The sequence below is a fragment of the Chiloscyllium punctatum genome, chromosome 10 (assembly GCF_047496795.1).
Source record: "Chiloscyllium punctatum isolate Juve2018m chromosome 10, sChiPun1.3, whole genome shotgun sequence".
In the NCBI taxonomy this organism is placed as follows: domain Eukaryota; kingdom Metazoa; phylum Chordata; class Chondrichthyes; order Orectolobiformes; family Hemiscylliidae; genus Chiloscyllium; species Chiloscyllium punctatum.
Window position 1 is genome coordinate 6,892,795 of NC_092748.1, and position 12,347 is coordinate 6,905,141.

Sequence of the window (12,347 nt, forward strand, 5' to 3'; positions counted from 1 at the left end):
TCTTGCCCTTCACACTAACAAGAATATACTAATCTCTGAACATTCGTCATTTCATTTTTAAAAACTTCCCATTCCCAAACATACCTTTACTCGCATATAGTCTCCCCTCAACTTTTGGAAGTAAATTCCTGTGTAGTACTGTAAAAATTGGCCTTGCTCCAATTTAGAATGTTTTAATCAGTTCTATTCTTGTCCATAATGATTTTAAATATGATCACTTGCCCCAAAAATGCTTCCCACTGATACATTAGTCACTTGCCCTACCTTATTTCCCAACAGAAAGTTAAGTATTACTCCTTCTCTAGTAGGTACTAAAATAAAGTTTCCTACTACACATTTGAATTTCCTTTCATCCAAGCCCTTAACACTAAGACAGTTTGGGTCTATGTTTGGAAATTTAAAATCCCCTACCATTACAACCCTATTATTCTAACAGGTACCTGAGGTCTCCTTACATATTTGCTTCTCAATTTCCTGTTGACTATTGGATGGCCTGTAATACAATCCTAACAAGGCGATCATCCCTTTCTTATTTCTCAGTTCCACCTAAATATCTTCCTTAGATGTATTTCAAAAAAATCCTCTGTCAGTACAACCGTATTGTTATCCCTAACCAAAAATGCCAACCGCTCCCCCCCTCCCCTCTCGCCGCCCCCCGTCTCCCTTTCTATCCCTCCTGCAGGATCTATACCCAGAATATTAAACTGCCAGTCCTATTCATCTCAGAGTCATGTTTCTATAATAGCTACAATACCCCACTCCCATGTTCCCAACCATGCCCTCAGTTTCATCTGCCTTACCTGTATTGCAGTAAATGAGGTTTAATTTATCAGTCTGACCTTGTTCTCCGCAAAGCTCACCAGGAGTAAATCAGATATTACTACCCTTGAAGACCTACATTTTAACCTCCTGCCTAGTTTCCTACATTCTCTGTGCAGAACTTCATCCCTTTCCCTGCTACATCATTGATATCAATATGCACTACGATGTTCTGCTGGTCACTCTCCCATTTTGGACTATGCTGCACCCTCTGAGACATCGTTGCCTCCCTGGTGCCAGGGTCAAGATCATCCTAATGTCTCGCTGACGGCCACAGAACATATGTTTGTGCTCCAGAGTCCCCTATTATAATTGATGGCTTGGAAACTGACATACTCCTCATTACAATACAGCCAGTCACAGAGCAAGAAACCGGAGAGGCCATGCCCCCTACAGCATCCAAAACAGCATAACTGTTTAGGATGGGGATAACCACAGAAGACTCCTTCACTATCTGATTAACTCTCCCCTATTCCTAGCAGTCAACCATCACCTGACTATATCTGTGATGTCTCCACCTTCCATATCTGCCATCCATCACACTCATTTGCCCTTGTAAACTCCTCATTGTCTCTAACTTGCATTCCAACCTATCCATGTGGTCCAATAGGATTTGAAACCAAACACTTCCTGCAGACAGAATGTTCAAATTTTTCCTGATCTCCCACACCTGACAGGAAGAGCACATTGTCCTACTAAAAGCCATTTCTGTCCCTTTAACAATCTACAGAACCAGAAATTAACTAAAAACAAACACAACACACATTGCTCAAAAAAACAGCATTAGCAGTCTTACTGCTTGAAAACACTGCTCTGGGAATAACCAAATAACAATTAGAAGTCAATCAAGAGCTAGATCTCAATACAAACATAATTAAAAAAACTCACTTTATTTTTACAGATTTACAAAAAATGACATTAAGATTTAGAAGTTTAATAAATCTGAAAATCAAACACTTAGCGTATCAGGCTCAAAAATCTGAAGGTCATCCTCTTCTCCTGCAGTTTTGGGCAGTGATTTTTTTTTAAGTCACTGATACATCTGTCAGTGCACATGAAGCTGGATGTTAGCCCTCCCACGTCACTGCTAACTACCTAACTACACTGCTTGTTTGTTGTTTCAGTAAAACCAGATCTCCAGAGCCCTTATGCAATTTCTCATTCTGACAGTTGTGAAACTACACTTGTTCGCTACTTCATTAAAAAGTTGATCTCTGAGCTTTATGCAATTCTTCAGTGTCTGACCTATTCACATGATCGCTGTCCCAAAACTCACTCCCTTTCCTCCCTTTTAAAGTATTTTTGTTTCTGATTTTATTTTCAGAAGTTCCAAAAACAATGTAAAACTTATAAAAACAGCAATTACTGCCCCAAGGAAGTGAGTAAATCCAGTGAAAAAAAATTCTTGACTTACAGGTTCCATCTCAGGCATATCTGGCAGCTGTGAGACTGCTTCTTCCACCACAAACTGTTCATCGTCATCCTCTTCCTCTTCAACATTCTTTCCTTTATCCACTATTAAATTAGTGACAGGTTTTGCACTACCAATTCTGGAAAAACACAATAAAACCAGTAAAAAAAAACACATATTAAAATGGAATTTAAGTTATGTGGGACACATTAGATACTAATTACCTATTTCTGTGGTATAAACTTCTGCAATGCTATGACAGCTGTCAAGACAATACATCGTTTATTTTTTCTTTAAAATGTGCGGCAATACAAAGTATCTTGAAACTTCTGAAGCTCACCCCTTTAATATACTCTTCCTGTCTATCAGAGTCAAAAAGTGTGGCGCTAGAAAAGCATAGCATATCAGACAGAGCATAAGCCCTTCATCAATTCTCCTGCTCCTTGGATGCTGCCTGATCTGCTTTTCCAGTGCCACACTTTTCGACTCTAATTTCCAGCATCTGCTGTCCTCACTTCTTCCTTTTCCTGTTTATCATTCAATTAAATCATGAATGCCCCCTAAAATCTATTCCTTTTTCTGACAAATTATGTAATAAAAATGCATTACTCTTTTTTGAAATAATTTGTTACTCTTAGTAATTGCTATAAACTTAATTTTTTTACTAATTTAAATTTGAGCAATCAGATTCCTTATTCCTTGCTTCCATTAAGATAATATTCCTGGTTTACCTCCTATCTGTCAATAACTCTACATACCTTGATGATTTTTCTTGATTAAAATTCTTTTCCCCTTCAGACTGGGCTTTTTCTCCATCATGTTTGGGATTAAAAGGGCTTATAAACTACATAACCATCATCACATAAAATATCTTACTACTATTTCAATAATATCACTCTTAAATCTAATTCCAACAACTTTCAAACGATTTAATGTCATATTTCTCATACTCGAAGTAGTTTACGTATTCTTTAATTTTGGGTGTGCCCACGAGAAATTAATTACAATTTAACAATAAACAAACAAAACATTCCCAGCCTTATGTCAAGAGTGTTCTTGCTTTCATAATTTCAGTTGACAAATCTCACTGGTTGGAGCTGTTTATTCATTCAAGGGGCTCAAATAATTGCTATAAACTTAATTTTTTTACCAATTTAAATTCAAGCAATCAGATTCCTTATTCCTTGCTTGCTTCCTATCTGTCAATAACTCAACATACCTTGATGATCTTTCTTGATCATAGAGGAAGCTAGAGTACAATCACATGAATCTTATTATTTAATTATCACCTTGCAATTCACTGATAACATGTATATTTACCAGCAAAAACATCTTCAATTTATGATATAAGAACCTAATGAATTGCAGGACATTGTTTTTGCTTAATACATAGCAAATTTCCAGGACATCCACTCGACAACAATAATCATAAAAGAAAAACCTACCTTTCTGAAGGGGAGTCTGGACTTTCCTGCTTCTTCACTCTGGGAGGCGCTGGTCTTGCACTGCCTGGTCGAGGTACTCGCTTGCTGTTCAAGAACACAATCTTTTATTTCAATCACATAATAATGAATAAAAGTTTAAAATGCAACAACTATGACATGAGGGCAAACTGTTCTACAGTGAATTGTTGGATATGTAATACACTGCCTGGGAATTTTGTGAAGGCAGATTCAACCAAGGCATCAAACGAGAATTGAATAATTATCTTAAAAAAAGGAATTACAGAGCTATGGAGAAGATGTGGCGGGGACAGTCAAGGTAAACTGTTCTCACAGGCAGTCAGCATGGACATGTCAGGCCAAATGGCATCCTTCTATGCTAAAATCATCATATTTCATTCAGTTTGAAATTAACTTTCATCATGAACAAAATCTTAATAATCAAGAAATGAATCTCAAGCCAAAACCCAGAAAAGCAGCAACTGTGTTTAATGTTGAAACGTTCAAGCACTATCCAATTCAGAGATATGTAATAACATCTCTGAACAGGTAAAGTACAAAATATTTACCCTGAAGAGACCTTCTATGGCAATAGTATGTAAAGTTAGTGGATAGCGTACAGAAGGAGCAGATAGTGATGGGGACTGTCAGAGAAAACGGCAGAATATAGATAGATTGGAGAGCTGTTCAGAAAAATGGCAGCTGGCGTTCAATCCGACCAAATGCAAGGTGATGCTTTTTGGAAGATCCAATTCAAGAGAGAACTATATAGTAACTGGAAAGTCCTGGGTAAAATTGATGTATGGAGAGATCTGGGTGATCAGGTCCATTGTTCTCTGAAGGTGGCAACATAGGTCAATAGAGTGGTCAAGAAGGCATATGGCATGCTTTCCTTCATCGGACTGGGTTTTGAATACAAGAGTTGGCAAGTCATATTACAGTTGAATAAGACTTTGGTTTGGCTTCATTTGGAATACTGCATACAGTTCTGGTCGCCACATTACCAAAAGGATATGGATGCTTTGGAGAGGGTACAGAGGAGGTTCACCAGGAGGATGCTGGCTATGAAGAAAAGTTGAGTAGATTAGGATTATTTTCATAAGGAAGACGGAGGTTGTGGGGGGATCTGATTGAGGTCTACAAAATCATGAGAGGTATAGACAGGGTAGATAGCAAGAAACTTTTTCCCAGAATGGAGGACTCAATTACTAGGGGTCAGAGGTTCAAAGTGAGGGGAAAGGTTTAGGGGAGATTTGCTTGGTAAGTTCTTTACGCAGAAGGTGGTGAATGCCTGGAACGCGATGCCAGTGGAAGTGGTAGAGGCAGGTGCAATAGCTTCATTTAAGATGTATCTAGACAGATACATGAATGGGCAGGGAGCTGAGGGATACAGACCTTGACAAAATAGGCAACAGATTTAGATAGAGAGTCTGGATCAGCATAGGCTTGACTGAAGACTCAGGAAGACTGAAGGGACTGTTCCTGTGCAGTAACTTTCTTTGTTCTTTATACTCCACTCTGACCTCTTTCAGTGAAATATATGGAGAGAAAACGTGAACCTGTACATTTGTGCAGCAAGTATAGAAAACTGGTTTATCACTTAAATAGAGATTGCAGAACCCAGGTAGAGGGCTCTTGATGTCCTGCTGCATGAATGACAACAGGTTTGCATGTCAATACAAGAAATTAAGAAGGCAAATAGAACGTTGTCATTTATTACAAGGGAAATGGAATTATAAGATACGGAATTGCTTGCCACAATTGTTTAGAGCACTGATAAGGCAACACCTGGCAGCATTATGTACAATGTTACGATTTTCTTATTTAAGAGTGGGTGGAAATGCATTAGAGGCATTTTAGAGAAGGTTCATTCAACTGATATCTGGCATGAGGTAGTTATCTTTGGGAAGAAGGGTTAGATAGGTAAGTCTGTACATATTGGAGTTAAGAAAAATGAGAGGTGATTTTATTGAAATATACAAGCACCCGATGGGGCTTGATAGGGTGGATGCTGAAAGGATCCTTCCCCTTTTGGGTAAGTGGCTTCATTAAATACTTTTAAATTAAAAGATATTTAGTCTCTTTAGTAACAATAGAGGCAATGTTTTTAGATAGAAACATAGAAATCAGGTGCAGGCGTAGACCATTCAGTCCTTTCAGCCTGCACCACCAATCAATACAATGACGGCTGATCATGAATCCCAGTATCTCATTCCCACCCTCTCCCCATACCCCTTGATCCCTTTCGCTGCAAGGCCACATCCGGCTCCCTCTTGAATCTATGAAATGGCCCAAACAGCTTCCTGCAGGAAAGAATTCCACAGGTTCACAACACTGAGTGAAGAAATTCTTCCTTATCTCAGTCCTGAATGGCTTACCCTTATTCTTAGATTGTGACTCCTAGATCTGGACTTGCCCAACACTGGGAACATTATTTTCACATCTAGCCTGTCCAGTTCCATTAGAATTTTTATATGTTTCTATGAGATCCCACCTCATTCTTCTAAATTCCAGCAAATACAAGCCCAATCGCTCCAATCTTTCTTCACATGTTAGTCTTGCCATCCCAGAAATCAATCTGGTTAACCTTCGCTGGACTCCCTCAATAGCAAGCATGTCCTTCCTCAGACTAGGAGACCAGAACTGCACACAATTCCCAAGGTGTGGCCTCACCAAGGCCCTGTATAACTGCAGCAAGAAATCCTACTCCAATACTCAAATCCTCTTGCAGTGAAGGAGTACATGCCATCAGACACGCAGGTTTCATTGCACCTCACGTTTTCCTATACTGCCAGAATTCAGATAATAATCCGTATTCCTGTTTTTGTGACCGAAATGGATATCCTTACATTAATCCACATTATATTGCATTTGTCAAGTATTTGCCCACTCAGCCACAGTCTGTCCTAATTACCCTGCAACCTCTTAGAATCATTCTCACAGCACACACTGCCATCCAGTTTAGTGTCACCTGTAAATCTGGAGATATAGCATTCCATTCCTTCGTTCAAATCTTTAATGTATTATGGTGAACACCTGAGGTCCCAGCACTGAACCCTGCGGCATCCCACACATCACCGCCTGCCACTCTGTAAAGGACCTGTTTATTCCAACTCTTCGCTTTCTATCTACCAACCATTTCACTATCCAAGTCAATACATTACCTCCGATACCATGAGCTTTAAATTTCCTAACTAATCTCCTGTGTGGAACTTATGAAAGTCTAGATACACAACATCTACTCATTTACCATTGTCTATTCTACTGATCACATTCTCAAAAGATTGCAGAAAGTCTGTCAAGCAAGATTTCCCTTTAGTGAATCCATGCCGACTAGGACCAATTCTGTCCACTGCTTTCCAAATATTCAATTATTACATCCTTAAGGACTGACTCCAGCATTTTCCCAACCATCAATGTCAGGCTAAGTGGCCTATAACTTCCCATTTTCTCTCCCTTATTTTTTAAAGAAGATTTACATTAGCTACCCTCCAGTCCAATGGAACTCTACAGAATACTGGAAAATTATCATCAACTCATCTGCTATTTCGAAGGTCACTTCCTTACATACCCGGGATGGAAATCATCTCCCAGAGGCTTTTTGGGTTTTAATCCCATCAATTTCCCCAATACCATTTCCTAACTAATAAGGATTTCCATCCGTTCCTCCTTCATGCTTAACTCTCTGTCCCTAGCAAGCCCAAAGATTATTTGTCTCCTCCTTAAAGATAGACCCAAAGTATTTGTTCGACTGGTCTTCCCTATCTTTGTTGTCCGTTATGAATTCACCTGATCCTAATTGCAAGGGACCTACATTTGTCTTCACCAGTCTTTTTCCCTTCACATATCTATAGAAGCTTTTGCAGTCAGTTTTTAATGCTTTCCACAAGCTTACTTTCAATTCTATTTTCCCTTTCTGAATTAAACCCTTTGTCCTCTTCTGCTGAATTTAAAAGTTTAAAAAATTCTCCCATTCCTCAGGTTTGCTGCTTTTTCTGGCCAATTTATGTGCATCCTCTTTGACTTTAACACCGTTCCTGATTTCTCTTGTTAGCCATAGTTGAGTCACCTTCCCTGTTTTACTCTTACACCAGACAAGGTTGCGCAGTTGTTGAAGAGAAGATGGGAACATGGAATTAAGGCCACAATCAGATCAACCATGATCTCAATAAAATGGCAAAGCAGAGGTGCTGAATGGCCTATGCCTGCTCCTAATTTATACATTCATAAGTCAGGCCACAAACAAACCTTCCATAACAACCTGAAGAAAACAACAGTCAAGGTAAAGACAAAGGTCAATCTGGTCCAGATACCAGAAGGCACAGTGCTTCAGACATCAGTGATGATGTGTAGTTGTGCAGACCAAAAAGGAGCCACATGCCACTTGTCAATGTATAACTGAACACAGAAAGGCAATGCATCACTGGTACCTTTGAAAGCAATTTCAACAGCCGGGTTAACTATGATATTGCACATCACTCCCCCACCCATTCACCAAAGAACAACACAGCGCAGAACAGGTCTTTCGGCCCTCGATGTTGGGCCAACCTGTAAACTAATCTAAGACCATCACTCTATACTATCCCATCATCATCCATATGCTTATCCAAGGACTGTTTAAATGCCCCTAATGTGGCTGAGTTAACTACATTGGCAGGCAGGGCATTCCACGTCCTTACCACTCTGAGTAAAGAACCTGCCCATGACATCTGTCTTAAATCTATCACCCCTCAATTTGCAGCTATAGCCCCTCGTGTAAGCAGATGTCATCATCCTCAGAAAAAGACTCTCACTGTCCATCCTATCTAATCCTCTGATCATCTTGTATGTCTCTAGTAAATCCCCTCTTAGCCTTCTCTCCAATGAGAACAGACCCAAGTCCCTCAGCCTCCCCTCATAAGAACTTCCCTCCAGAACAGGCAACATGCTGGCAAATCTCCTCTGCACCTTTTCCAAAGCTTCCATATCCTTCCAAAGCTTCCACATCTGGGGCGTGCAGAACTGCACACAATACTCCAAGTGAGGCCGCATGATTGTTTTGTACAGTTACATGACATCACGGCTCCAGAACTCAATCCCACTACCAATAAAACCTAACACACCGTATGTCTTCTTAACAGCACTATCAACCTGGGTGGCAACTTTCAGGGATCTATGTACATGGACACCAAGATCTCTCAGCACGTCCACACTACCAAGAACCTTTCCATTGACCCACTATTCTATCTTCCTGTTATTCTTTCCAAAGTGAATCACCTCACATTTATCTGCATTGAACTCCATTTGCCACCTCTTAGCCCAATTCTGCAGTTTATCCAAGTCTCCCTGCAACCTGCAACATTCTTCCACACTGTCCACTGACTTTAGTATCAATTGCAAACTTACTAACCCATCCACTCATGTCTGCGTCCTGGTAGTTTATAAAAATGACAAACAGCAATGGTCCTAAAACAGATCATTGTGATGCACCACTAGTAACCAGAATCCAGGCTGAATATTTTCCATCAACCATTACTCGTTGCCTTCTGACAGAAAGCCAGTTTCTAACCCAAACTGCTAAATCACCTTCAATCCCATGCCTCTGCTTTTTCTCCAATAGCCTACCATGTGGGACCTCAAAGGCTTTACTGAAATCCACGTACAGCACGTCAACTGCCCTACCCTCTTCTACATGCTTGGTCACCTTCTCAGAAAACCCAATGAGGTTTGTGAGACACAACCTGCCCTTGATGAATCTATGTTGACTATTTCCAATCAAATTGTTGCTTGCTAGATGATTATAAATCCTACCTCTTACAATCTTTTGCAAAACCTTTCCTACAAAAGACGTAAGGCTCACTGGTCTATAATTACGTGGGTCATCCCTCCTGCCCTTCTTGAACAAGGGCACAACTTGCAATCCTCCAGTCCTCTGGTACTAAACCTGCAAATCAAGGCCAAAGGCTCACCATCTCCTCCCTAGCTTCCCAGAGAATTCTTGGAAAAATCGCAGCCAGCCCAGGGGACTTATCTACCTTCACACCTCCTCCTTACTAAACTCAATCCTTACAAGTCGAATAGCCTGTACCTCAGTCTTCTCCTCTACAATATTCTCCTTCTCCTGTGTGAAAACAGACGAGAAATATTTGTTTAGCACCTCTCCAATCTCCACAGGGTCCACACACAACTTACCACTTCTGTCTTTCATATGCCCGATTCGTACCCTAGTTATCCATTTATTCCTCATATATTAATAGAAAGCTTTAGGGTTCACCTTTATTCTAACCTGCTAAAGACTGCTCATGTACCCTCCTTGCTCTTATTAATTCTCTCTTTAAATTCTTCCTAGATACTCTAACTCTCTATCGCCTCAACTGAACCATCTCACTTAAACATCACATAAGCCTCCCTCTTCCGCTTAACAAGAGATACAATTTCTTTAATAAACCACGGTTCCCTTACCTTATCACTTCCTCCCTGCCTGACAGGGACATACCCATCAAAGACACACAATATCTGTTCCATAAACCAGCTCCACATTTCGATTGTCCCCATCCCCTGTATTTTGCTGCCCCATCCTATGCCTCCTAATCTTGCCTAATTGCATTATAATTGCCCTTTCCCCATCTATAACTCTTACCCTGTGGCATGTACCTATCCCTTTCAATCACTAAACTAAATGTAACTGAATTATAGTCAAAGTGCTCACCACCTATCACGAATCAAACACGGCCTGGTTCATTACCAAGTACCAGATACAGTGTGGCCTCCCTCTTGTTGGCCTGTCGACATACTGTGTCAGAAAACCCTCTTGCACACATTGGACAAAAACCGATCCATCCGGCGTACTCGAGTTATAGCATTTCCAGTCAATGTTGGGGAAGTTAAAATCCCTCATAATAACCACCCTGTTCCTTTCCCTCTTGCCCAGAATCAATTTGCCAATCCTCTCCTCCACATTCTGGAACTTGGCAGAGGCCTATAAAAAACTCCCAGCAGTGTGACCTGTCCTCTCCTGTTTCTTACCTCAGCCCGTACCACCTCAGTAGACGAGTCCTCGTCAAAAGTTCTTTCAGTCACCGTTATACCATTCTTGACTAACAAAGCCACACATCTCCCTCTTTTTCCACCTTCCCTGATCTTAATGAAAGATCTAAACCATGGAACCTCCAACATCCATTCCTGACCTTGCTCTATGTCTCTGAAATGGCCACAACATCGAAGTCCAGTTACCTATCCATGCTGCAAGCTCACCCAACCTTATTCCGGATATTCCCGATGCTGAAATAGACACACTTCAACCCTGCTGTCTGCCACACACTCCTGTGACAGTGAAATCCTGTCCTTGTCCTCCCTACCCTCATCCTCCTGTGTACTGGAACTACAACACAGGTTCCCACCCCACTGTTGAGCTAGTTTAAACCCACCCAAATAGCACGAGCAAACTTCCCACCCAGGATATTAGTACTCCTATGGTTCAAGTGAAGACCGTCCTGTTTGTAGAGGTCCCACCTTCCCCAAAATGTGCCCCAATTATACATAAACTTGAAACCCTCCCTCCTGCACCATCCCTGCAGCCACATGTTCAGCTGATATCTCTCCCTGTTCTTTGCCTCGCTATCACATGGCATGGATAACAATCCAGAGATAACAACTCTTTGTTCTTGGTCTCAGCTTCCACCCTAGCTCCCTGAAATGCTGTCTTACATCGATCTCCCTCTTTCTATCTATGTCATTAGTACCTATGCGGACTACGACTTGGGGCAGGTCACCTTCTCCCTTCAGGACAGCAAAGACACAATCTGAGATGTCACAGACCCCGACACCTGGGGGAGGCAACACACCAACCCGGAGTCTCTTTCGTTCCCAACAAACCTTCTATCTAACCCTTTAACTATTGAGTCCCCAATGACTAACACTCTCCTCCTTTCCCCCCTTCCCTTCTGTGCAACAGGGACAGACAGACTCTGTGCCAGAGACCTGCACCCCAGTGCATGCCCCTGGTAAGTCGTCCCCTGAACAGTATCCAAAATGATATACTTGTTTTTCAGGGGAATGACACAGGGTCATGCACTGGGGTGCAGGTTTTTTCTCCCTTCTAACAGTAACCCAGCTTTCTGCATGTCTAGGAGTAACTACTTCACTGTAACTCTTAATTATCACAGACTCTGCCTCCCGAATGATCCAAAATTCATCCTGCTCCTGCTCCTGCTCCTGCTCCAGTTCCCAAATGCGGTCTTGGAGGAGCGAGTTAGGTGCACTTCCTGCAGACGTCCTTGGATGGGATATTAATGCCATCCCTCACCTCAAACATCATGCAGGAGGAACATTCCTCACCCTGCATTGCCACCCCTGCCAGTACCCTTAATCAGAAAGTTAAAAAAAACTTACCTGATGTGTCCCTAGTGTATACGGTTAGGGGAGGTTGATGGGTAGGAAGCCCGTAAAGGGTAGGGACTCGGGTTTAGAAAACACTCATTTATATAGCTGGGGGGGGGAAAAAAGTGTCCCTTCTTTCCCAGATTCCTCTGCTCTCCGAGGTGCATCTGCTGCTTAAAGTTTTAAATCAGTGACTCACCTTGCCCAACAAGCCCCAGTCCAAGCTCCAGCTCTTCCTGCTGCTGGCAACTGAAATGGAGGGCTCCAATGCTCAAGGTAAGCTTTTAAAGTTTTAAATCAGTGAAACAGTAAACCAT

The 12,347-nt window shown here is 41.4% G+C and overlaps 1 protein-coding gene across 1 annotated transcript in view; it reads right to left on the bottom strand.

Moving 5' to 3' along the window:
• traf3ip1 (TNF receptor-associated factor 3 interacting protein 1) overlaps positions 1-12,347 on the bottom strand; it is a 174,530-nt gene that overhangs the window by 59,281 nt on the left and 102,902 nt on the right. The window contains exons 10-11 of the mRNA XM_072578390.1: positions 3,676-3,759; positions 2,234-2,369 (exon numbers count right to left, since the gene is read on the bottom strand). Coding sequence (XP_072434491.1) covers positions 2,234-2,369; positions 3,676-3,759 — 220 coding nt within the window. The remainder of the gene's footprint in view (positions 1-2,233; positions 2,370-3,675; positions 3,760-12,347) is intronic.